The sequence below is a fragment of the Coregonus clupeaformis genome, chromosome 9 (genome assembly GCF_020615455.1).
Source record: "Coregonus clupeaformis isolate EN_2021a chromosome 9, ASM2061545v1, whole genome shotgun sequence".
Classification (NCBI taxonomy): domain Eukaryota; kingdom Metazoa; phylum Chordata; class Actinopteri; order Salmoniformes; family Salmonidae; genus Coregonus; species Coregonus clupeaformis.
The window spans coordinates 11,893,845-11,921,774 of NC_059200.1; the positions used below are offsets into that span (position 1 = coordinate 11,893,845).

At 46.5% G+C, this 27,930-nt stretch overlaps 1 protein-coding gene across 1 annotated transcript in view; it reads left to right on the forward strand.

Annotated features, from left to right (window-relative positions):
* Positions 1-27,930, forward strand: part of cntfr (ciliary neurotrophic factor receptor) — a 523,825-nt gene that overhangs the window by 297,877 nt on the left and 198,018 nt on the right. Inside the window, exon 3 of the mRNA XM_041885239.1 lies at positions 2,097-2,330. Coding sequence (XP_041741173.1) covers positions 2,097-2,330 — 234 coding nt within the window. The remainder of the gene's footprint in view (positions 1-2,096; positions 2,331-27,930) is intronic.

Sequence of the window (27,930 nt, forward strand, 5' to 3'; positions counted from 1 at the left end):
TTATATGTTTTTTAGATTTTTTAATTTATTTCACTTCACCAATCTGGACTATTTTGTGTTCGTCCATTACATGAAATCCAAATAAAAATCAATTTAAATTACAGGTTGTAATGCAACAAAATAGGAAAAATGCCAAGGGGGATGAATACTTTTGCAAGGCACTGTATGCTGAGCAAATCACACATTATTCCCTTTATAGTGCAGAGTCTTGGGCTCTGGTCTAAAGTAGTGCTCTACATAGGGAATAGGGTGCCATTCTCTGGTCTAAAGTAGTGCACTATATAGGGAATAGGGTGCCATTTGGGACTCTGCCTCCACCCTGCCCTGGCTATCTGAACCACGGAGCTGCTGATAGGAGAGAGGATGTTATATTAATGAGATATGTTGTTGGCACTATTGATCAGAAAGCCTCGTCAGCGTGTCTGTGCGTGGGCATGTGTCCCCATTCGGCTGCTCTCCGCGCTTCTCTCCCTGAACCATGTAACACAATGCCATGGACACACACACAAATGGAAATGCTCCAATGCTCTTTTCACTCCCCCAGTTTGTTTTAGAATGAAATGGATTGGCCAAAGGGCAGTTAGAGCAAATGTCAAATGGGCTGGTCCATCTTTAGTCCAGTGGGCTGGTCCATCTTTAGTCCAGTGGGCTGGTCCATCTTTAGTCCAGTGGGCTGGTCCATCTTTAGTCCAGTGGGCTGGTCCATCTTTAGTCCAGTGGGCTGGTCCATCTTTAGTCCAATGGGCTGGTCCATCTTTAGTCCAGTGGGCGGGTCCATCTTTAGTCCAGTGGGCTGGTCCATCTTTAGTCCAGTGGGCTGGTCCATCTTTAGTCCAGTGGGCTGGTCCATCTTTAGTCCAGTGGGCTGGTCCATCTTTAGTCCAATGGGCTGGTCCATCTTTAGTCCAGTGGGCGGGTCCATCTTTAGTCCAGTGGGCTGGTCCATCTTTAGTCCAGTGGGCTGGTCCATCTTTAGTCCAGTGGGCTGGTCCATCTTTAGTCCAGTGGGCGGGTCCATCTTTAGTCCAATGGGCTGGTCCATCTTTAGTCCAGTGGGCTGGTCCATCTTTAGTCCAGTGGGCTGGTCCATCTTTAGTCCAGTGGGCTGGTCCATCTTTAGTCCAGTGGGCGGGTCCATCTTTAGTCCAATGGGCTGGTCCATCTTTAGTCCAGTGGGCTGGTCCATCTTTAGTCCAGTGGGCTGGTCCATCTTTAGTCCAGTGGGCTGGTCCATCTTTAGTCCAGTGGGCTGGTCCATCTTTAGTCATTCTTTGACTAATTAAAAAAAAATTGCTGATATCTTAGAAAGGGCTGATTTCTGGTCCTTCTGTGGTTTCTCAATTTACAAGAGAATAATATTCCCTTCTTGTGTTTCACCTTCACAAATGAAGTGTGGCAGTTGTTTTGGAATAGCAATGACAAATATACAACATACTGTCACTGTAGGAGACTGTTAACACAACATACTGTCACTGTAGGAGACTGATAACACAACATACTGAGAGGGGACGTGACCATACTGAGAGGGGACGTGACCATGCTGAGAGGGGACGTGACCATACTGAGAGGGGACGTGACCATACTGAGAGGGGACGTGACCATGCTGAGAGGGGACGTGACCATACTGAGAGGGGACGTGACCATGCTGAGAGGGGACGTGACCATACTGAGAGGGGACGTGACCATGCTGAGAGGGGACGTGACCATACTGAGAGGGGACGTGACCATACTGAGAGGGGACGTGACCATACTGAGAGGGGACGTGACCATACTGAGAGGGGACGGACCATACTGAGAGGGGGACGTGACCATGCTGAGAGGGGGACGTGACCATACTGAGAGGGGACGTGACCATGCTGAGAGGGGACGTGACCATACTGAGAGGGGACATGACCATGCTGAGAGGGGACGTGACCATACTGAGAGGGGACGTGACCATACTGAGAGGGGACGTGACCATACTGAGAGGGGACGTGACCATACTGAGAGGGGACGTGACCATACTGAGAGGGGACGTGACCATGCAGTGTGTTGTAGTAACAGTGTAATACCACCATAGTAACACTATGCTGTTCCTCTCTCCTCTCTCTCCCAAGGAGCCAGTATTCAGTATGAGCGTATGGGAGGAGACGTGACCATGCAGTGTGGCTCTCTGGATAGCGAGGCCAGCGTGACGTGGAAGGTGAACGGGACGGACGTGACGGCACGCCACCGGGAGGAGGGGTCTAGGCTTATACTGATGGAGGTGGACCTCTCAAACAACGGACTCTACACCTGCTTCCAGAACCCCAATGGAGAACGACGGGACCAAATCAACCTACGTATCGGAAGTGAGTTCTGATAATGATCATATCCGTCTCTCTCCTCCTCCCTCTTCTCCATCTCTCTCCTCCTCCCTCTTCTCCGTCTCTCTCCTCCTTCCTCTTCTCCGTCTCTCTCCTCCTTCCTCTTCTCCGTCTCTCTCCTCCTTCCTCTTCTCCATCTCTCTTCTCCTCTCTCTTCTCCGTCTCTCTCCTCCTTCCTCTTCTCCGTCTCTCTCCTCCTATCTCTCTCCTCCTTCCTCTTCTCCGTCTCTCTCCTCCTCTCTCTTCTCCGTCTCTCTCCTCCTTCCTCTTCTCCGTCTCTCTCCTCCTTCCTCTTCTCCATCTCTCTCCTCCTCCCTCGTCTCCGTCTCTCTCCTCCTCGCTCTTCTCCCATCTCTCTCTATATATGTATTTATTTACGTAACTAAGTTATAATAAGCAGATTGTCACCCTCTTCCTTTACCACATTCTCTCACTCTCTCTCTCTCTCTCTCTCTCTCTCTCTCTCTCTCTCTCTCTCTCTCTCTCTCTCTCTTTCTACCATCTGTGGTTAGTAAAGTCTCTCTCTTTCTGATCTCCTATCTGACCCATCTGTGTTCATCTGTCTCCTCTATGACCATGCAGCCTGGTGCTGTCATTTTACATTTACATTCTAGTAATTTAGCAGACTCTCTTATCCAGAGCCACTTACAGGCACAATTAGGGCTAAGTGCCTTGCTCAAGGGCACATCGATAGATTTTTCACCTAGACGGCTTGGGGATTCAAACCAGCTGAATCTGTTACATGACAGGCCAGTGTGTGTGTGTGTGTGTGTGTGTGTGACAGGCCAGTGTGTGTGTGTGTGTGTGTGTGTGTGTGTGTGTGTGTGTGTGTGTGTGTGTGTGTGTGTGTGTGTGTGTGTGTGTGTGTGTGTGTGTGTGTGTGTGTGTGTGTGTGTGTTGCTATTTTGGGTTAGGGTTAAGGTTAGGCATTAACTCCAAATGGTTAGGGTTAGGGTTTGGGATAGGCTTAAAACAAAAATATCAAACAAAATCTTTATATTATAGATTTGAACTTGCAACCTTTCGAATCAGAGGTAGAAGCCCATTCACCATCCCTGTCCATAACGCCCTAGCAAAACCAAAACCTACTAGAAGAGCGTCTGCTAAATGACTTAAATGTAAATGTAAATGTAAAGTAACAGCGCTCGCTGTTGCCCCTAGTGGCCGGTTTCCATATCTCCCGACGTCCTCAGACATGAATGGACGTCGAATACTGACTTGTATCACGGCTGACCTGGCTGGACAGGCCAGTGTGTGTGACAGGCATAGTCATGGGAACTAGTGCAGCACGCCCTAAAAAATTAATAAATAATAATAAGGATATATGTTTTTTTTTTTTTTTGCTAAAGTAGTGCACTGGGCCTTTACTAGTCCTCACTATCAGTGGACTGATATATAGACCGGTATAGCTGTCTGTTAAAACACAATCTGCCCACTCCAATCCCCAAACATCTTCACCGGGGCTATGGTGACATGACGTACCTGTGTGTGTGTGTGTGTGTGTGTGTGTGTGTGTGTGTGTGTGTGTGTGTGTGTGTGTGTGTGTGTGTGTGTGTGTGTGTGTGTGTGTGTGTGTGTGTGTGTGTGTGTGTGTGTGTGTGTGTGTGTGTGATGTCAGGGTACTGAGAGAATAAATCAGAGATGTGTCCCATTTGGCACCCTATTCCCTGTATAGTGCACTACTCTTATCCAAGGCTCAGGGTGTGCTGATATCTCTCTGGTAGTGGACCATAGAGGTAATAGGGAATCATCACTAGTAGGAAGGGGAATAGAAATTGTAGCATTGTTTATTAAGTTTCAAAGTTTATTCGCCACAGCACAAGATACAATAGGTGTAAAATAGTACAGTGAAATTCTTACCTATCAGAGCTGGAGTGGTTGGATATACAGGTCAGTGTCAGTACCTTATTCAATGTGCAGGGGTACTGGAGTGGTTGAATATACAGGTCAGTGTCAGTACCTTATTCAATGTGCAGGGGTACTGGAGTGGTTGGATATACAGGTCAGTGTCAGTACCTTATTCAATGTGCAGGGGTACTGGAGTGGTTGAATATACAGGTCAGTGTCAGTACCTTATTCAATGTGCAGGGGTACTGGAGTGGTTGGATATACAGGTCAGTGTCAGTACCTTATTCAATGTGCAGGGGTACTGGAGTGGTTGGATATACAGGTCAGTGTCAGTACCTTATTCAATGTGCAGGGGTACTGGAGTGGTTGGATATACAGGTCAGTGTCAGTACCTTATTCAATGTGCAGGGGGACTGGAGTGGTAATGCAGGTGCTTCTACACCTGCATTACTAGCTGTTTGGGGTTTTAGGCTGGGTTTCTGTACAGCACTTCGAGATATTAGCTGATGTACGAAGGGCTATATAAAATAAAATTGATTGATTGATTGATATACAGGTCAGTGTCAGTACCTTATTCAATGTGCAGGGGGACTGGAGTGGTTGGATATACAGGTCAGTACCTTATTCAATGTGCAGGGGGTACTGGAGTGGTTGGATATACAGGTCAGTGTCAGTACCTTATTCAATGTGCAGGGGGTACTGGAGTGGTTGGATATACAGGTCAGTGTCAGTACCTTATTCAATGTGCAGGGGGTACTGGAGTGGTTGGATATACAGGTCAGTGTCAGTACCTTATTCAATGGCAGGGGTACTGGAGTGGTTGTATATACAGGTCAGTGTCAGTACCTTATTCAATGTGCAGGGGTACTGGATAGTCTAAAGGAGAGGGAGAGCAGTAGTTGTTAGCCATTTTCAGTCTTATGGCCAGGGGATAGTAGAGGTTTAGGAGTCTGTTGATCTGAGCCTTGATGCACCGGTACCGCCTGCCAGATGGGAGCATGGAGAACAGTCCATGTATCGGGCAGCTGAAGTCTTTGGCAATTTGTCGGGCCTTTCTCAGACACCGACTGGCATGTACATCCTGGAAGGCTGGGAGCTCACCCCCCAGTGATGGACTGGGCCATCTGAACCACCCTCTGTAGGGCCTTCCAGTCGAGGGCGGTGCAGTTGCCATACCAGACGGTGATACAACCAGTCAGGATACTCTCTATGGTGCAGCTGTAAAAGTTCCTGAGGATCTGAGGGGCCATGCCAAAACGTTTCAGCCTCTTGATGGAGAAGAGGTGCTGCCGTGCCTTCTTCACAACTGTCCTGGTGTGAGAGGACCATGATGTGGACACAGAGGAACTATGAGCTCTTGACCCTCTCCATTGCGGCCCCGGTGTGCACCCCCCCTCCCTGTTTCCTGTTTCCTGTAGTCCAGGATCAGCTCCTTGGTCTTACTGACGTTGAGGGAGAGGTTGTTGTCCTGGTAACACACTGCCAGGTCTCTGACCTTCTCCCTGTAGGCTGTCTCATCACCGTTGGTGATCAGGCCTATCACCGCGTTGTGTCGTCAGCAAATGTAATGATGTTGTTGGAGTTGTGCCTGGCCACACAGTCTTGGGTGAACAGGGAGTACAGGAGGGGACTAAGCACACACCCCTGTGGGGGCCCCTTGTATTGAGGGGTCAGCGTGGCGGAGGTATTGTTGCCTACTTTCGCCACCTGGGGGGCGGTCCGTCAGAAAGTCCAGGATCCAGTTGCAGAGGGAGGTGTTTATTCCCAGGGTCCTGAGCTTAGTGATGAGCTTGGAGGGGACTATGGTGTTGAACGCTGATCTGTAGTCAATGAACAGCATTCTCACGTAGGTGTTCCCGTTGGCCAGGTGGGAGAGGGCAGTGTGGAGTGCAATAGAGATTGCATCATCTGTAGATCTGTTGGGGCGGTATGCAAATTGGAGTGGGTCCAAGGTGTCTGGGATGATGGAGTTGATGTGAGCCATGACCAGCCTTTCAAAGCACTTAATGATTACATATGTGAGTGCTACAGGGTGGTACAGGGTGCTACAGGGTGGTACAGGGTGCTACAGGGTGCTACAGGGTGCTACAGGGTGGTACAGGGTGCTACAGGGGGTACAGGGTGCTACAGGGTGCTACAGGGTGCTACAGGGTGGTACAGGGTGCTACAGGGTGGTACAGGGTGCTACAGGGTGGTACAGGGTGCTACAGGGTGCTACAGGGTGCTACAGGGTGGTACAGGGTGCTACAGGGTGCTACAGGGTGGTACAGGGTGCTACAGGGTGGTACAGGGTGGTACAGGGTGGTACAGGGTGCTACAGGGTGCTACAGGGTGCTACAGGGTGGTACAGGGTGGTACAGGGTGCTACAGGGTGGTACAGGGTGCTACAGGGTGCTACAGGGTGCTACAGGGTGGTACAGGGTGGTACAGGTGGTACAGGGTGCTACAGGGTGCTACAGGGTGGTGGGGGTACAGGGTGCTACAGGGTGGTACAGGGTGGTACAGGGTGCTACAGGGTGGTACAGGGTGGTACAGGGTGCTACAGGGTGCTACAGGGTGCTGCAGGGTGCTACAGGGTGCTACAGGGTGCTACAGGGTGCTAGAGGGTGCTACAGGGTGGTACAGGGTGCTACAGGGTGCTACAGGGTGCTACAGGGTGCTACAGGGTGGTACAGGGTGCTACAGGGTGCTACAGGGCGCTACAGGGCGCTACAGGGCGGTACAGGGTGCTACAGGGTGGTACAGGGTGGTACAGGGTGGTACGGGGTGGTACAGGGTGCTACAGGGTGGTACAGGGTGCTACAGGGTGCTACAGGGTGCTACAGGGTGGTACAGGGTGCTACAGGGTGCTACAGGGTGGTACAGGGTGGTACAGGGTGGTACAGGGTGCTACAGGGTGCTACAGGGTGGTACAGGGTGCTACAGGGTGCTACAGGGTGCTACAGGGTGGTACAGGGTGCTACAGGGTGCTACAGGGTGCTACAGGGTGCTACAGGGTGCTACAGGGTGCTACAGGGTGGTACAGGGTGCTACAGGGTGGTACAGGGTGCTACAGGGTGGTACAGGGTGCTACAGGGTGCTACAGGGTGGTACAGGGTGGTACAGGGTGGTACAGGGTGGTACAGGGTGCTACAGGGTGGTACAGGGTGCTACAGGGTGGTACAGGGTGCTACAGGGTGCTACAGGGTGGTACAGGGTGCTACAGGGTGGTACAGGGCGCTACAGGGTGCTACAGGGCGCTACAGGGCGCTACAGGGCGCTACAGGGCGCTACAGGGTGCTACAGGGTGGTACAGGGTGCTACAGGGTGCTACAGGGTGGTACAGGGTGGTACAGGGTGCTACAGGGTGGTACAGGGTGCTACAGGGTGCTACAGGGTGGTATAGGGTGGTACAGGGTGGTACAGGGTGCTACAGGGTGCTACAGGGTGGTACAGGGTGGTACAGGGTGGTACAGGGTGCTACAGGGTGCTACAGGGTGCTACAGGGTGGTACAGGGTGCTACAGGGTGGTACAGGGTGGTACAGGGTTGTACAGGGTGGTACAGGGTGGTACAGGGTGCTGCAGGGTGGTACAGGGTGGTACAGGGTGCTACAGGGTGCTACAGGGTGCTACAGGGTGCTACAGGGCGCTACAGGGCGGTACAGGGTGCTACAGGGTGGTACAGGGTGGTACAGGGTGCTACAGGGCGCTACAGGGTGGTACAGGGTGGTACAGGGTGCTACAGGGCGCTACAGGGTGGTACAGGGTGGTACAGGGCGCTACAGGGTGCTACAGGGCGCTACAGGGTGGTACAGGGTGCTACAGGGTGCTACAGGGTGCTACAGGGTGCTACAGGGTGCTACAGGGTGGTACAGGGTGCTACAGGGTGCTACAGGGTGGTACAGGGTGGTACAGGGTGGTACAGGGTGCTACAGGGTGGTACAGGGTGCTACAGGGTGGTACAGGGTGGTACAGGGTGCTACAGGGTGGTACAGGGCGCTACAGGGCGCTACAGGGCGCTACAGGGCGCTACAGGGCGCTACAGGGCGCTACAGGGCGCTACAGGGCGCTACAGGGTGCTACAGGGTGCTACAGGGTGCTACAGGGTGGTACAGGGTGGTACAGGGTGGTACAGGGTGCTACAGGGTGCTACAGGGTGGTACAGGGTGGTACAGGGTGCTACAGGGTGCTACAGGGCGGTACAGGGCGGTACAGGTTGCTACAGGGTGCTACAGGGTGCTACAGGGTGGTACAGGGTGGTACAGGGTGCTACAGGGTGCTACAGGGTGGTACAGGGTGCTACAGGGTGGTACAGGGTGCTACAGGGTGGTACAGGGTGCTACAGGGTGGTACAGTGTGCTACAGGGTGCTACAGGGTGGTACAGGGTGCTACAGGGTGGTACAGGGCGCTACAGGGTGCTACAGGGCGCTACAGGGTGGTACAGGGTGGTACAGGGTGGTACAGGGTGCTACAGGGTGCTACAGGGTGCTACAGGGTGCTACAGGGTGGTACAGGGTGTTACAGGGTGCTACAGGGTGGTACAGGGTGCTACAGGGTGGTACAGGGTGCTACAGGGTGGTACAGGGTGCTACAGGGTGGTACAGGGTGGTACAGGGTGCTACAGGGTGGTACAGGGTGGTACAGGGTGGTACAGGGTGCTACAGGGTGCTACAGGGTGCTACAGGGTGGTACAGGGTGGTAGTCATTGTGGCATGAAGCCTTAGAGTTCTTGGGGACAGGAATGATGGTGGTCGTCTTTAGACGTGGGGATTAAAGACTGGGACAAGGAGAGGTTGAAAATGACCACGAAGTTGCTTGCCAGCTGGTCTGCACATGATCAAGAACACAGCCTGGAATATCATTCACTACATCTATCTAGTGCTATGTTCACTACATCTATCTGGTGCTGTGTTCACTACATCTATCTGGTGCTGTGTTCACTACATCTATCTGGTGCTGTGCTCACTACATCTATCTGGTGCTGTGTTCACTACATCTACCTGGTGCTGTGTTCACTACATCTAGCTGGTGCTGTGTTCACTATATATACCTAGTGCTGTGTTCACTACATCTATCTAGTGCTGTGTTCACTACATCTACCTGGTGCTGTGTTCACTACATCTAGCTGGTGCTGTGTTCACTATATATACCTAGTGCTGTGTTCACTACATCTATATGGTGCTGTGTTCACTACATCTATCTGGTGCTGTGTTCACTACATCTATCTAGTGCTGTGTTCACTACATCTATCTGGTGCTGTGTTCACTACATCTATCTGGTGCTGTGTTCACTATATCTATCTGGTGCTGTGTTCACTATATCTATCTGGTGCTGTGTTCACTACATCTATCTAGTGCTGTGTTCACTATATCTATCTGGTGCTGTGTTCACTACATCTACCTGGTGCTGTGTTCACTACATCTATCTGGTGCTGTGTTCACTACATCTACCTGGTGCTGTGTTCACTACATCTATCTGGTGCTGTGTTCACTACATCTATCTAGTGCTGTGTTCACTACATCTATCTGGTGCTGTGTTCACTACATCTATCTGGTGCTGTGTTCACTATATCTATCTGGTGCTGTGTTCACTACATCTATCTGGTGCTGTGTTCACTACATCTATCTGGTGCTGTGTTCACTACATCTATCTGGTGCTGTGTTCACTACATCTATCTGGTGCTGTGTTCACTACATCTATCTGGTGCTGTGTTCACAACATATATCTGGTGCTGTGTTCACTACATCTATCTAGTGCTGTGTTCACTACATCTATCTGGTGCTGTGTTCACTACATCTATCTGGTGCTGTGTTCACTATATATATCTGGTGCTGTGTTCACTACATCTATCTGGTGCTGTGTTCACTACATCTATCTGGTGCTGTGTTCACTACATCTATCTGGTGCTGTGTTCACTACATCTATCTGGTGCTGTGTTCACTACATCTATCTGGTGCTGTGTTCACAATATCTATCTGGTGCTGTGTTCACTACATCTATCTGGTGCTGTGTTCACTACATCTATCTGGTGCTGTGTTCACTACATCTATCTGGTGCTGTGTTCACTACATCTATCTAGTGCTGTGTTCACTACATCTACCTGGTGCTGTGTTCACTACATCTATCTAGTGCTGTGTTCACTACATCTATCTAGTGCTGTGTTCACTACATCTATCTGGTGCTGTGTTCACTACATCTATCTGGTGCTGTGTTCACTACATCTATCTAGTGCTGTGTTCACTACATATATCTAGTGCTGTGTTCACTACATTATCTGGTGCTGTGTTCACTACATCTATCTGGTGCTGTGTTCACTACATCTATCTGGTGCTGTGTTCACTACATCTATCTAGTGCTGTGTTCACTACATATATCTAGTGCTGTGTTCACTACATTATCTGGTGCTGTGTTCACTACATCTATCTGGTGCTGTGTTCACTACATCTACCTGGTGCTGTGTTCACTACATCTATCTGGTGCTGTGTTCACTACATCTATCTGGTGCTGTGTTCACTACATCTATCTGGTGCTGTGTTCACTACATCTATCTAGTGCTGTGTTCACTACATCTATCTGGTGCTGTGTTCACTACATCTATCTGGTGCTGTGTTCACTACATCTATCTGGTGCTGTGTTCACTACATCTATCTGGTGCTGTGTTCACTACATCTACCTGGTGCTGTGTTCACTACATCTATCTGGTGCTGTGTTCACTACATCTATCTGGTGCTGTGTTCACTACATCTACCTGGTGCTGTGTTCACTACATCTATCTGGTGCTGTGTTCACTACATCTATCTGGTGCTGTGTTCACTACATCTATCTGGTGCTGTGTTCACTACATCTATCTAGTGCTGTGTTCATTACATCTATCTGGTGCTGTGTTCACTACATCTATCTGGTGCTGTGTTCACTATATCTATCTGGTGCTGTGTTCACTACATCTATCTGGTGCTGTGTTCACTACATCTATCTGGTGCTGTGTTCACTACATCTATCTGGTGCTGTGTTCACTACATCTATCTGGTGCTGTGTTCACTACATCTATCTGGTGCTGTGTTCACAATATCTATATGGTGCTGTGTTCACTACATCTATCTGGTGCTGTGTTCACTACATCTATCTGGTGCTGTGTTCACTACATCTATCTGGTGCTGTGTTCACTACATCTATCTAGTGCTGTGTTCACTACATCTACCTGGTGCTGTGTTCACTACATCTATCTAGTGCTGTGTTCACTACATCTATCTGGTGCTGTGTTCACTACATCTATCTGGTGCTGTGTTCACTACATCTATCTGGTGCTGTGTTCACTACATCTATCTAGTGCTGTGTTCACTACATATATCTAGTGCTGTGTTCACTACATTATCTGGTGCTGTGTTCACTACATCTATCTGGTGCTGTGTTCACTACATCTATCTGGTGCTGTGTTCACTACATCTATCTAGTGCTGTGTTCACTACATATATCTATTGCTGTGTTCACTACATTATCTGGTGCTGTGTTCACTACATCTAACTAATGCTGTGTTCACTACATCTATCTGGTACTGTGTTCACTACATCTACCTGGTGCTGTGTTCACTACATCTATCTGGTGCTGTGTTCACTATATCTATCTGGTGCTGTGTTCACTACATCTATCTGGTGCTGTGTTCACACTTCCCTTACTCCACCCAGAACCAGTAACTCTGTGTATTTACTTTACCACAGCTTCACACACACACACACACACACACACACACACACACACACACACACACACACACACACACACACACACACACCTTAGCTTGAAACAGTGAATATAGGGTGTGAGGAGTGTTTAGAGATGAATGATATACAGTTTGATTTCCTCTCCTTTCAGAGTCTGACAAAGTTATATGTCTGTGCTATATCATATCTGCCAAAAGATTTAATATTGCTGACATTAACGGCCTTCCTTTAAACTAGCTGACAGCCACTTAATATCACAAATCAAATTGGTGCAAGGAGGAGGAAATTGAGTGGAGATGCTGGACGGGCCTGGCTGAGTCTGTCTGAACTAAAGAGGAGAGGCTGGACGGGCCTGGCTGAGTCTGTCTGAACTAAAGAGGAGAGGCTGGACGGGCCTGGCTGAGGAGAGGCTGGACGGGCCTGGCTGAGGAGAGGCTGGACGGGCCTGGCTGAGGAGAGGCTGGACGGGCCTGGCTGAGGAGAGGCTGGACGGGCCTGGCTCCATAACCCTGTGAGAGAGAGAGAATAGGATGCAGCGTGTGGCTACTGCTGCTGTTTGAAGGAGGAAATGACGGGTGTGGGGTTATTTAGATGGGTTTAACACAGGGGAGAGGATGCATGGGGTTTGGGGTTGGAGAAGTGTTCGAATGAAAATGTGGATATTTGGGGTTTGGGGTTTGGGACGAGAGAGAGAGAGAGACAGAGAGAGAGATGGTGGTGTGGCGGCTAAGTGGCTTGATTAATGTAGCATGGTCTCTATCCCACAGACAGGGAGAGGCTGTCACAACCTGCGTCAGAACTACGCTGGGCTGGAACCATGTGAGGGACGGAGGGGGAGGGAGTGGGGGAAAGAATGAGGGAGGGAGGAGAGAGTGAGGGAAAGGGAGGAGGGAGGGAGGAGAGAGGGAAGGAGTGGGGGAAAGGGAGGGGGGAGGAGGGAGGGAGAAGAGAGGGAATAGAAGAGAGAGGGAATAGAGGAGAGGGAATAGAGGAGAGGGAATATAGAATAGAGAGGGGGAATAGAGGAGAGAGGGGGAATAGATGAGAGAGAGGGAATAGAGGATAGAGAGGGAATAGAGGAGAGAGAGGGAATAGAGGAGAGAGGGGGAATAGAGGAGAGAGGGAATAAAGGAGAGAGAGGGAATAGAGGAGAGGGGGGGAATAGAGGAGAGAGGGGGAATAGAGGAGAGAGGGGGAATAGAGGAGAGAGGGGGAATAGAGGAGAGAGGGGGAATAGAGGAGAGAGGGGGAATAGAGGAGAGAGGGGGAATAGAGGAGAGAGAGGGAATAGAGGAGAGAGGGGGAATAGAGGAGAGAGGGGGAATAGAGGAGAGAGGGGGAATAGAGGAGAGAGGGGGAATAGAGGAGAGAGGGGGAATAGAGGAGAGAGGGGGAATAGAGGAGAGAGGGGGAATAGAGGAGAGAGGGGGAATACACACACACAGTGAACGCTGCTGTCCTATGTTATAAAGACATTGAACCACTGGTCACTTCCTGTTTCAAACTGTGTATTTAAATACTGTATCCCCGACGTAGCTCATCATAACATGTCTACTACTGTACATTGGATTTTAGTTACACTGTTTATACACACCACATACGTATTATATACTGGATTCTTGACATATCTTACTCTAGTATATCTACTGCTGTACATATCATTCTTAGTATATCTACTGCTGTACATATCATTCTTAGTATATCTACTGCTGTACATATCATTCTTAGTATATCTACTGCTGTACATATCATTCTTAGTATATCTTGTGTACATTTTCCAGAGCTGTGTTCGAATACCCATACTAACATCCTGTATACTACATACTTAATGAGTATATACTACATACTATATACTATTAGTTAATTGTAGTGTACTGTAAACTAACGCTTTCCTTTCAGTTGAGTGTACTAGCGCTTCGCCTGTCTACCCGTAAGTTGATGCTGTTGCTATGCAACCTCTTGCTAGCTTGTTAGCATAACAAATTACTAGCTAGACATCTTATGACTTCATTAACAATGTCCATTGAGAACGCACAATGACTATACCACTTAGCTAAGCTAAGAATGAGGTGAATAATCAAGTCAATAAATGTTTTCCTCCATATGTATTGGAGCTTTCATTGTTTGTGTCCATTCCTACAGTATGTTAAACCCTCTATGGTTTATCTTGTGGAAATTCACCTGGTGTACATACACTACCAGTCAATAGTTTGGACACACCTACTCATCCAAGGGTTTTTCTTTATTTGTACTATTTTCTACATTGTAGAAAAATAGTGAAGACATCAAAACTATGAAATAACACATATGGAATCATGTAGTAACCAAAAAAGTGTTAAACAACTCAACAAATATCCACCGGTCTAATGTCCATTGCTCGTGTTTCTTCTTATTGGTCTCCTTTAGTAGTGGTTTCTTTGCAACAATCCGACCATGAAGGCCTGATTCACACAGTCTCCTCTGAACAGTTGATGTTGAGTTGTGTCTGTTACTTGAACTCTGTGAAGCATTTTTTTGGGCTGCAATTACTGAGGCTGGTAACTCTAATGAACGTATCCTTTGCAGCAGAGGTAACTCTGGGTCTTCCATTCCTGTGGCAGTCCTCATGAGAGCCAGTTTCATCATAGCGCTTGATATTTTTGCCACTGCACTTGAAGAAACTTTCAAAGTTCTTAACATTTTCTGTATTGACTGACCTTCATGTCTTAAAGTAATGATGGACTGTCATTTCTCTTGGCTTATTTGAGCTGCAAAGCTCCACAGCGGAGATTTGAATATCTGTCCATAGGACCACTTTATGCCGTAACGTCCACAAAGCTGGGCTTTACGGAAGAGTGGCCAGAAAAAAGCCATTCCTTCAAGAAAAAATAAGCAAACACGTTCGGTGTTCGCCAAAAGGCATGTGGTAGACTCCCCAAACATATGGAAGAAAGTACTCTGGTCAGATGAGACCAGAAAATTGAGCTTTTTGGCCGTCAAGGAAAACGCTATGTCTGGCGCAAACCCAACACCTCTCATCACCCCGAGAACACCATCCCCACAGTGAAGCATGGTGATGGCAGCATCATGCTGTGGGGATGTTTTTAATCGGCAGGGACTGGGAAACTGGTCAGAATTGAAGGAATGATGGATGGCGCTAAATACAGGGAAATTCTTGAGGGAAACCTGTTTCAGTCTTCCAGAGATTTGAGACTGGGACGGAGGTTCACCTTCCAGCAGGACAATGACCCTAAGCATACTGCTAAAGCAACACTCGAGTGGTTTAAGGGGAAACATTTAAATGTCATGGAATGGCCTAGTCAAAGCCCAGACCTCAATCTAATTTAGAATCTGTGGTATGACTTAAAGATTGCTGTACACCAGCGGAACCCATCCAACTTGAAGGAGGTGGTCCTCTGTAGCTCAGCTGGTAGAGCACGGCGCTTGTAACGCCAGGGTATTGGGTTCGATCCCCGGGACCACCCATACACAAAAATGTATGCACGCATGACTGTAAGTCGCTTTGGATAAAAGCGTCTGCTAAATGGCATATTATTATTATTATTAAGGAGCTGGAGCAGTTTTGCCTTGAAGAATGGGCATAAATCCCAGTGGATAGATGTGCCAAGCTTATAGAGACATACCCCAAGAGACTTGCAGCTGTAATTGCTGCAAAAGGTGGCTCTACAAAGTATTGACTTTGGGGATGTGAATAGTTATGAACGGTCAAGTATATTTTTTTTGTGTGTCTTATTTCGTGTTTGTTTCACAATAAATAAATTGCATCTTCAAAGTGGTAGGCATGTTGTGTAAATCAAATGATAAAACCCCCCCAAAATCCATTTTAATTCCAGGTTGTAAGGCAACAAAATAGGAAAAATGCCAAGGGGGTTAAATACTTTCGCAAGCCACTGTAAATGTACCGTAGTTAACTGTAGTAGTGACCTGTAAAGAATAGTTAGTTGGGGACTTGTCTTGTATCCCCTTAGGTAGATCCTTGATACATTCTGTCAGGTATCTGTCCAGGACATCCTAATGTGTCGTCACTGTAATGATCCCAGATAAACAACAGCAATACTTCATGTCATTTCTCAGAGGACTTGAGACGGACATTAAAATGAATCGACCCGTCAGCAATAGTCTACAATGAGGAGACAGAGAAGAAGTCCCTCCCTCATGTATATCAGTGTGTGTGTGTGTGTGTGTGTGTGTGTGTGTGTGTTTGGAACAAGAGAATACCATTAGTGTTCCGTGTTCCGTGTTCCTTCCTTTTCCTGTCTGTCCCCACAGGAACGGCGCTCCAGCAGGAAGTCGCTAGCGTGCTCAGATCAGAGTGCCCAGGCGTCAGTTCATGATGTCAGAGAGATATAGAGCGGGACCTCAGAGACACACAGAGAGATGCTCTGGCTAGTGTAGCAATAGATTGAGTCTCAAATTGCACCCTATTTTCTTTATAGTGCATGGCATTATAGTGCATTATAGTGCAAATGATGCCATTTGGGACTCATCCATAGAGTGATCCCCAGCTAGTAAAGAGATGGACCTGCAAGCAGTTCCCAGTTTCACCGGCAGGTCCCAGTGGCAATAAATTATTAAAACCAAAAGCTTACCTTGACTCGGAAGAGTTCCAGTGATGGATAGCCTTAGCCCGCTAGCTAACATAGCATCCCTCTCTGTTTGAGTCAGGTGTTTGAGTAGGCTAAATTAGCTGCAGTAGCTAGCATAAGTGAAACTGGAACTGAAAAAGAGAGAGAGAAATATGTTTCTCTCTGTCTCTTGCTTCTCTTTCATTTTTGAAGAAATTAATTTGTTCTGTAATGGTTCTGTCAGCTTCCTGTTTCATTATGCTTCTGTCAGCTTGCTGTTTCATTATTGGTCTGTCATCTTCCTGTTACATTATGGTTTTGTCAGCTTGCTGTTTCATTATGGTTCTGTCAGCTTCCTGTTTCATTATGATTCTGTCAGCTTCCTGTTTCATTATGGTTCTGTCAGCTTACTGTTTCATTATGGATCTGTCAGCTTCCTGTTGATGGTTCTGTCAGCTTCCTGTTTCATTTTTGTTCTGTCAGTTTACTGTTTCATAATGGTTCTGTCAGCTTCCTGTTTCATTATGGTTCTGTCAGCTTCCTGTTTCATTATGGTTCTGTCATCTTAGAACTGCTACAGTATTCATGACTCACTTTACCCATGTCTGGCTCTCTGTCTCTCTGTCTCTCTGTCTCTCTGGCTCTCTGGCTGTCTGTCTCTCTGTCTCTCTGTCTCTCTGGCTCTCTGGCTCTCTGTCTCTCTGTCTCTCTGTCTCTCTGTCTCTCTGGCTCTCTGTCTCTCTGGCTCTCTGGCTCTCTGTCTCTCTGTCTCTCTGTCTCTCTGGCTCTCTGTCTCTCTGGCTCTCTCTCTATATGTCTCTCTCTCCCTCTATTCCCCCTCTCTCTCTCTCACTCTCCATCTCACTAGCTCTCTCTCTCCCTCTATTCCCCCCCCCTCTCTCTCTGTCCCCCTAAGTGGTTTCACAGTGGAATAAGTCATAATCCAGCCGTGATATTGTGTTGTCAGTGCTATTACTGTTTGCTTACTTCATCTTGACATCCAGTGGAATGAACTTGTTGACTGAAGAGCTGTGGCTGAAAACACAACTGGTAGATCCGTAGGTAGAGAGAGACAGATGTGGACTTGGACTGCATTGTTACGACGATGCTCCTCCAAGGGTCTCCACTCTCATTGAACTGTCCACAACACAACGGGATAGGAATATTTATTTAATAGAGAGAAGACATAACAGAGGAGGGAAGAAGACTGAGGTCTGGCTATCTACCACATCTGTTTTGTGGTGGCCTCATCTACAGGCTGTATGGGGATACTGTTGTAGAGACATGTTACATTCATCCTAGTCAGCATCTTTGTCTCTAGATGGATATTGTGTAAGATACAGTGAGATCATCAATGTCCATTTTGGCACTCTATACCCTACATAGTGTGCTGCTTTGACCAGAGCTGTATGGGACTGGATATAGAATAGGATGCTATTTGGGATGCACACATTCATTAGTTTATCTCTATGGGAATGAGTTGGTCATCCTATAGTGATCTATGTTTCAGGGGGAACGCAGCCGTCTGAACGGACTATGCTGCAATAATACACGTCTAGATGCTTTCCATGTATTGTTGTGCTGCTTGGTCTGAGAGGGGTTTGTTATTCATAGGCCTGTTTTCGGCCTATATATCCGGGTATCTAGGGTACATATCGTCAAATATGCTGGTAAGAGCATTGGGACAGTAACCAAAGAATCCATGAGCCGACTAGGTGAAAAATCTGTCAATGTTCCCTTGAGCAAGGCACTTAACGCTAGATAAGATAGATAATCTATGGATTACCTTTTCTAATAGCACTGTATTCTCAGCAATATCAGCAATAAATCAAATCAAATATTAGTTGTCACATGCGCCGAATACAACAGGTCACCTTACAGTGAAATGCTTACATACAAGCCCTTAACCAACAACGCAGTTTTAAGAAAAATAAGTGTTAAGTAAAAAATAGATAAGTAAAAAATAAAAGCAGTAAAATAACAGTAAAAATAACCATAGCGAGGCTATATACAGGCTATATACAGCTATATACAGGCTATATACAGGCTATATACAGGCTATATACAGCTATTTACAGGCTAAATACAGGCTATATACAGCTATATACAGGCTATATACAGGCTATAGACAGGCTATATACAGGCTATATACAGCTATATACAGGCTATATACAGGCTATATACAGGCTATATACAGCTATATACAGGCTATATAAAGCTATATACAGCTATATACAGGCTATATACAGGCTATATACAGCTATATACAGCTATATACAGGCTATATACAGGCTACATACAGCTATATACAGCTATATACAGGCTATATACAGCTATATACAGGCTATATACAGGCTATATGCAGGCTATATGCAGGCTATATACAGGCTATATACAGGCTATATACAGGCTATAGACAGGCTATAAACAGGCTATATACAGCTATATACAGGCTATATACAGGCTATATACAGGCTATAGACAGGCTATAAACAGGCTATATACAGGCTATATACAGGCTATATACAGCTATATACAGGCTATATGCAGGCTACATACAGCTATATACAGGCTATATACAGGCTATATACAGGCTATATACAGGCTATATACAGGCTATATACAGCTATATACAGGCTATATACAGCTATATACAGGCTATATACAGGCTATATACAGGCTCTATACAGGCTATATACAGGCTATATACAGGCTATATACAGCTATATACAGCTATATACAGGCTCTATACAGGCTATATACAGGCTATATACAGGCTATATACAGGCAATATACAGCTATATACAGGCTATATACAGGCTATAAACAGGCTATATACAGGCTATATACAGGCTATATACAGCTATATACAGGCTATATACAGGCTATATACAGCTATATACAGGCTATATACAGCTATATACAGCTATATACAGGCTATATACAGGCTATTTACAGGCTATATACAGGCTATATACAGCTATATACAGGCTATATACAGCTATATACAGGCTATATACAGGCTATATACAGGCTACATACAGGCTATATACAGGCTATATACAGCTATATACAGGCTATATACAGCTATATACAGGCTATACACAGGCTATATACAGCTATATACAGGCTATATACAGGCTATATACAGCTATATACAGGCTATATACAGGCTATATACAGCTATATACATCTATATACAGGCTATATACAGGCTATATACAGGCTATATACAGGCTATATACAGCTATATACAGGCTATATACAGGCTATATACAGCTATATACAGGCTATAGACAGGCTATAGACAGGCTATATACAGGCTATATACAGCTATATACAGGCTATATACAGGCTATAGACAGGCTATATACAGGCTATATACAGGCTATATACAGGCTATATACAGGCTATATACAGCTATATACAGGCTATATACATATATACAGGCTATATACAGGCTATATACAGGCTATATACAGGGGGTACCGGTACAGAGTCAATGTGCAGGCTATATACAGGCTATATACAGGGGGTACCGGTACAGAGTCAATGTGCAGGCTATATACAGGCTATATACAGGGGTTACCGGTACAGAGTCAATGTGCAGGCTATACACAGGCTATATACAGGGGTTACCGGTACATAGTCAATGTGCAGGGGCACCGATAGTTGAGGTAATTGAGGTAATAGGTACATGTAGGTATAGTTAAAGTGACTGTGCATAGATAATAAACAGAGAGTAATGAAAAAGTATGGGTAACCATATCAGTAATATCAGTAATATCAGTAATATCATTAATATCAGTAATATCAGTAATATCAGTAATATCATTAATATCAGTAATATCAGTAATATCAATAATATCAATAATATCAGTAGAGCAGTAATATCAGTAATATCAATAATATCAGTAGAGCAGTAATATCAGTGATATCAGTAATATCAGTAAAGAAGTAATATCAGTAGAGCAGTAATATCAGTAATATCAATAATATCAGTAATATCAATAATATCAGTAATATCTGTAATATCAGTAATATCAGTAAAGAAGTAATATCAGTAATATCAGCAATATCAGTAATATCAGTAGAGCAGTAAAATCAGTAATATCAATAATATCAGTAGAGCAGTAATATCAGTAATAGCAATAATATCAGTAATATCATCAATATCAGTAATATCATCAATATCAGTAATATAAGAAATATCAGTAATATCAGTAATATCAGTAGAGCAGTAATATCAGTAATATCAGTAATATCATCAATATCAGTAGAGCAGTAATATCAGCAATATCAGTAATATCAGTAATATCAGTAATATCAGTAGAGCAGTAATATCAGTAATATCAGTAAATCAGTAATATCAGTAAATCAGTAATATCAGTAATATCAGTAATATCAGTAATATCAGTAATATCAATAATATCAGTGATATCAGTAATATCAGTAGAGTAGTAATATCAGTAATATCAGTAATATCAGCAATATCAGTAATATCAGCAATATCAGCAATATCAGTAATATCAGTAAATCAGTAATATCAGTTATATCAGTAGAGCGGTAATATCAGTAATATCAATAATATCAGTAATATCAGCAATATCAATAGAGCAGTAATATCAGTAATATCAGTAATATCAGTAATATCAGTAATATCAGCAATATCAGAAGAACAGCAATATCAGTAATATCAGCAATATCAGTAATATCAGAAATATCAGCAATATCAGTAATATCAACAATATCAGTAATATCAGAAATATCAGTAATATCAGAAATATCAGCAATATCAGTAATATCAGTAATATCAGTAGAGCAGTAATATCAGTAATATCAGTAATATCAGAAATATCAGCAATATCAGTAATATCAGCAATATCAGTAGAACAGCAATATCAGTAATATCAGCAATATCAGTAATATCAGCAATATCAGCAATATCAGTAATATCAGTAAATCAGTAATATCAGTAATATCAGTAGAGCAGTAATATCAGTAATATCAATAATATCAGTAGAGCAGTAATATCAGTAATATCAGTAATATCAATAGAGCAGTAATATCAGTAATATCAGTAATATCAATAGAGCAGTAATATCAGTAATATCAGTAATATCAGTAGAGCAGTAATATCAGTAATATCAGTAATATCAATAATATCAGTAATATCATCAATATCAGTAGAGCAGTAATATCAGCAATATCAGTAATATCAGTAATATCAGTAATATCAGTAGAGCAGTAATATCAGTAATATCAGTAATATCAGCAATATCAGTAATATCAGCAATATCAGCAATATCAGTAATATCAGTAAATCAGTAATATCAGTTATATCAGTAATATCAGTAATATCAGCAATATCAGTAATATCAGTAATATCAATAATATCAGTAATATCATCAATATCAGTAATATCAGTAATATCAGTAATATCAGTAAATCAGTAATATCAGTAATATCAGTAATATCAGTAGAGCAGTAATATCAGCAATATCAGCAATATCAGTAATATCAGTAAATCAGTAAATCAGTAATATCAGTAATATCAGTAATATCAGTAATATCAGTAAATCAGTAATATCAGTAATATCAGTAATAGCAGTAATATCAGTGATATCAGTAATATCAGCAATATCAGTAATATCAGCAAAATCAGCAATATCAGTAATATCAGTAAATCAGTAATATCAGTGATATCAGTAATATCAGTAATATCGGCAATATCAGTAATATCAGTAAATCAGTAATATCAATAATATCAGTAATATCAGTAATATCAGTAGAGCAGTAATATCAGCAATATCAGTAATATCAGCAATATCAGTAGAACAGCAATATCAGTAATATCAGCAATATCAGTAATATCAGCAATATCAGCAATATCAGCAATATCAGTAATATCAGTAAATCAGTAATATCAGTCATATCAGTAATATCAGTAATATCAATAATATCAGTAATATCAGTAATATCATTTACATTTACGTCATTTAGCAGACGCTCTTATCCAGAGCTACTTAATATCAATAATTTCAGTAATATCAGTAATATCAATAGAGCAGTAATATCAGTAATATCAGTAATATCAGTAATATCAGTAATATCAGTAGAGCAGTAATATCAGTAATATCAGTAATAACAGTAATATCAGTAATATCAGTAGAGCAGTAATATCAGTAATATCAGTAGAGCAGTAATATCAGTAATATCAGTAGAGCAGTAATATCAGTAATATCAGTAATATCAGTAATATTAGTAGAGCAGTAATATCATTAATATCAGTAGAGCAGTAATATCAGTAATATCAGTAATATCAGTAGAGCAGTAATATCAGTAATATCAGTAGAGCAGTAATATCGGTAATATCAGTAGAGCAGTAATATCAGTAATATCAGTAGAGCAGTAATATCAGTAATATCAGTAGAGCAGTAATATCAGTAATATCAGTAGAGCAGTAATATCAGTAATATCAGTAGAGCAGTAATATCAGTAATATCAGTAGAGCAGTAATATCAGTAATATCAGTAGAGCAGTAATATCAGTAATATCAGTAGAGCAGTAATATCAGTAATATCAGTAATATCAGTAATATCAGTAGAGCAGTAATATCAGTAATATCAGTAGAGCAGTAATAACAGTAGAGCAGTAATATCAGTAATATCAGTAATATCAGTAGAGCAGTAATATCAGTAGAGCAGTAATATCAGTAGAGCAGTAATATCAGTAATATCAGTAATATCAGTAATATCAGTAATATCAGTAGAGCAGTAATATCAGTAGAGCAGTAATATCAGTAATATCAGTAATATCAGTAATATCAGTAATATCAGTAGAGCAGTAATATCAGTAGAGCAGTAATATCAGTAGAGCAGTAATATCAGTAATATCAGTAGAGCAGTAATATCAGTAATATCAGTAGAGCAGTAATATCAGTAGAGCAGTAATATCAGTAATATCAGTAGAGCAGTAATATCAGTAATATCAGTAGAGCAGTAATATCAGTAATATCAGTAGAGCAGTAATATCAGTAATATCAGTAATATCAGTAATATCAGTAGAGCAGAGGACAGTTAATGAATCCCAAATAGCCATAGGGCCCTAGTCCAAAGGAGTGCACTATAAAGTTAATAAGAGGAGCTGACCTACCCCTGTCTGGGATGATACATTACCTTAGGAGGAGGAGCTAACCTACCCCTGTCTGGGATGATACATTACCTTAGGAGGAGGAGCTAACCTACCCCTGTCTGGGATGATACATTACCTTAGGAGGAGGAGCTAACCTACCCCTGTCTGGGATGATACATTACCTTAGGAGGAGGAGCTAACCTACCCCTGTCTGGGATGATACATTACCTTAGGAGGAGGAGCTAACCTACCCCTGTCTGGGATGATACATTACCTTAGGAGGAGGAGCTAACCTACCCCTGTCTGGGATGATACATTACCTTAGGAGGAGAAGCTAACCTACCCCCTGTCTGGGATGATACATTACCTTAGGAGGAGGAGCTGACCTACCCCTGTCTGGGATGATACATTACCTTAGGAGGAGGAGCTAACCTACCCCTGTCTGGGATGATACATTACCTTAGGAGGAGGAGCTAACCTACCCCTGTCTGGGATGATACATTACCTTAGGAGGAGGAGCTAACCTACCCCTGTCTGGGATGATACATTACCTTAGGAGGAGGAGCTAACCTACCCCTGTCTGGGATGATACATTACCTTAGGAGGAGGAGCTAACCTACCCCTGTCTGGGATGATACATTACCTTAGGAGGAGGAGCTAACCTACCCCTGTCTGGGATGATACATTACCTTAGGAGGAGGAGCTAACCTACCCCTGTCTGGGATGATACATTACCTTAGGAGGAGAAGCTAACCTACCCCTGTCTGGGATGATACATTACCTTAGGAGGAGGAGCTAACCTACCCCTGTCTGGGATGATACATTACCTTAGGAGGAGGAGCTAACCTACCCCTGTCTGGGATGATACATTACCTTAGGAGGAGGAGCTAACCTACCACTGTCTGGGATGATACATTACCTTAGGAGGAGGAGCTAACCTACCCCTGTCTGGGATGATACATTACCTTAGGAGGAGGAGCTAACCTACCCCTGTCTGGGATGATACATTACCTTAGGAGGAGGAGCTAACCTACCCCTGTCTGGGATGATACATTACCTTAGGAGGAGGAGCTAACCTACCCCTGTCTGGGATGATACATTACCTTAGGAGGAGGAGCTAACCTACCCCTGTCTGGGATGATACATTACCTTAGTAATATATGAAGTATCCATTCCTGCCTGTCCCTGTTACCTCACTGCTTCTATAGCACACTAGATGGTGGGTGCTCTGTGTGTGTGAGAGAGAGAGAGAGAGAGAGAGAGAGAGAGAGAGAGAGAGAGAGAGAGAGAGAGAGAGAGAGAGAGAGAGAGAGAGAGAGAGAGAGAGAGAGAGAGAGAGAGAGAGAGAGAGAGAGAGAGAGAGAGAGAGAGAGAGAGAGAGAGAGAGAGAGAGAGAGAGAGAGAGAGAGAGAGAACTGAGCAGGGTAATACCTCCACATGTTGAGTGAAAACAAACATGCCGGAGGATGAAACACTGGTGTTGGCTTTTGGCCCAATATATCCCCTTAACAGCAGAACACTGGGCAGATGAAAGAAGGCAGAACAGGGAGAGCAGGAGAACAGCCTCCGTTGGATGAGCTGCTTTTATTGCTTAATAACACAGAGCTATTGCTTTTGGCTTGATTGGAATGTGGTCTGGGAGAGGTAGAGGGAGGGGGCTGGGAGGCGGGGGGAGGGGGCTGGGAGGCGGGGGGAGGGGGGCTGGGAGGCGGGGGGAGGGGGCTGGGAGGCGGGGGGAGGGGGCTGGGAGAGGTAGAGGAGGCGGACGGAGGGGGCTGGGAGGCGGGGGGAGGGGGCTGGGAGGCGGGGGGAGGGGGCTGGGAGGCGGGGGGAGGGGGCTGGGAGAGGTAGAGGAGGGGGCGGACGGAGGGGGCTGGGAGGCGGGGGGAGGGGGCTGGGAGGCGGGGGGAGGGGGCTGGGAGGCGGGGGGAGGGGGCTGGGAGAGGTAGAGGGAGGGGCGGACGGAGGGGGCTGGGAGGCGGGGGGAGGGGGCTGGGAGAGGTAGAGGAGGGGCGGACGGAGGGGGCTGGGAGGCGGGGGAGGGGGCTGGGAGAGGTAGAGGGTGGGGGCTGGGAGGCGGGGGGAGGGGGGCTGGGAGAGGTAGAGGGAGGCGGACAGAGGGGGCTGGGAGGCGGGGGCTGGGAGGCGGGGGAGTGGAATGGGAGAGGTAGAGGGAGGGGGCTGGGAGAGGCAGAGGGAGGGGGCTGGGGGAGGTAGAGGGAGGGGCGGACGGAGGGGGCTGGGAGGCGAGGGAGGGGGCTGGGAGAGGTAGAGGGAGGGGGCTGGGAGAGGCCTAGGGAGGGGGCTGGGAGAGGCAGAGGGAGGGGACTGGGAGAGGCCGAGGGAGGGGCTGGGAGAGGCAGAGGGAGGGGGCTGGGAGAGGCCGAGGGAGGGGGCTGGGAGAGGCAGAGGGAGGGGACTGGGAGAGGCCGAGGGAGGGGCTGGGAGAGGCAGAGGGAGGGGACTGGGAGAGGCAGAGGAGGGGACAGGGAGAGGCTGAGGGAGGGGCTGGGAGAGGCAGAGGGAGGGGGCTGGGAGAGGCAGAGGGAGGGGGCTGGGAGAGGCAGAGGGAGGGGGCTGGGAGAGTCGGAGGGAGGGGGGCTGGGAGAGTCGGGAGGAGGGGGGCTGGGAGAGGCGGAGGGAGGGGGCTGGGAGAGGCAGGGGGAGGGGGCTGGGGGCGGGGGAGGGGGCTGGGAGAGGTAGAGGGAGGGAAGGACGGAGGGGGCTGGGAGGCGGGGGCTGGGAGGCGGGGGAGGGGGGGCTGGGAGAGGTAGAGGGAGGGGGCTGGGAGAGGCAGAGGGAGGGGCTGGGGGGAGGTAGAGGGAGGGGCGGATGGAGGGGGCTGGGAGGCGAGGGAGGGGGCTGGGAGAGGTAGAGGGAGGGGGCTGGGAGAGGCCGAGGGAGGGGGCTGGGAGAGGCAGAGGGAGGGGACTGGGAGAGGCAGAGGGAGGGGGCTGGGAGAGGCCGAGGGAGGGGGCTGGGAGAGGCAGAGGGAGGGGACTGGGAGAGGCAGAGGGAGGGGGCTGGGAGAGGCAGGGGAGGGGGGCTGGGAGAGGCATAGGAGGGGGCTGGGAGAGGCAGAGGGAGGGGACTGGGAGAGGCCGAGGGAGGGGGCTGGGAGAGGCAGAGGGAGGGGGCTGGGAGAGGCAGAGGGAGGGGACTGGGAGAGGCAGAGGGAGGGGCTGGGAGAGGCCGAGGGAGGGGGCTGGGAGAGGCAGAGGGAGGGGGCTGGGAGAGGCAGAGGGAGGGGGCTGGGAGAGGTAGAGGGAGGGGACTGGGAGAGTCGGAGGGAGGGGGCTGGGAGAGGCCGAGGGAGGGGGCTGGGAGAGGCAGAGGGAGGGGGCTGGGAGAGGCAGAGGGAGGGGGCTGGGAGAGGTAGAGGGAGGGGACTGGGAGAGTCAGAGGGAGGGGGCTGGGAGAGGCGGAGGGAGGGGACTGGGAGAGGTAGAGGGAGGGGGCTAATCAGTCTCCTCCATTCCAAAAATATTGAATCTTAGGAGTTGATGAGTCGATTCGTAGCTGAATCAAGGAATCTATTATTTTGGAGTTGACTCTCCACCACGACGTAATCGTTGTTAACAATTGGAAAAATGGCAGAGAAAGGCCAGCGACAGCATTGAAGTCCTGAATGGTGACAATACTTTGACAAGTTAAATGAGAAGGTGGTGTAATGCAAATCTGAAAAGGGATGCATCTTGAGACCCAGTCATGAAGGGAGGGAGGAGCCATGACTATGGTAGATAGACCTGCACTGCCCTCTGGCGGTCATTCCTAATGAAGGGAGGGAGGAGCCATGACTATGGTAGATAGACCTGCACTGCCCTCTGGCGGTCATTCCTAATGAAGGGAGGGAGGAGCCATGACTATGGTAGATAGACCTGCACTGCCCTCTGGCGGTCATTCCTAATGAAGGGAGGGAGTAGCCATGACTATGGTAGATAGACCTGCACTGCCCTCTGGCGGTCATTCCTAATGAAGGGAGGGAGGAGCCATGACTATGGTAGATAGACCTGCACTGCCCTCTGGCGGTCATTCCTAATGAAGGGAGGGAGGAGCCATGACTATGGTAGATAGACCTGCACTGCCCTCTGGCGGTCATTCCTAGGACCCTTATGCCTTGGGAATTCACATGAAATTTTATAAAAACTATTATTGTCATTAAAATGTTTAAATGAAGAATTGTTTTGTTTGTTTAAACGTTAAAAACGTTAAACGTTTGTCCCATCCCTAGCGTGGCTGTGTGTGTGTCTGACAGAGGGGCATCCTGTGTTCTGACATTACTGGACTCCAGAAAACTACTGACAACTCTCATTTCCTGCTCCACAACCCCACTCCCATT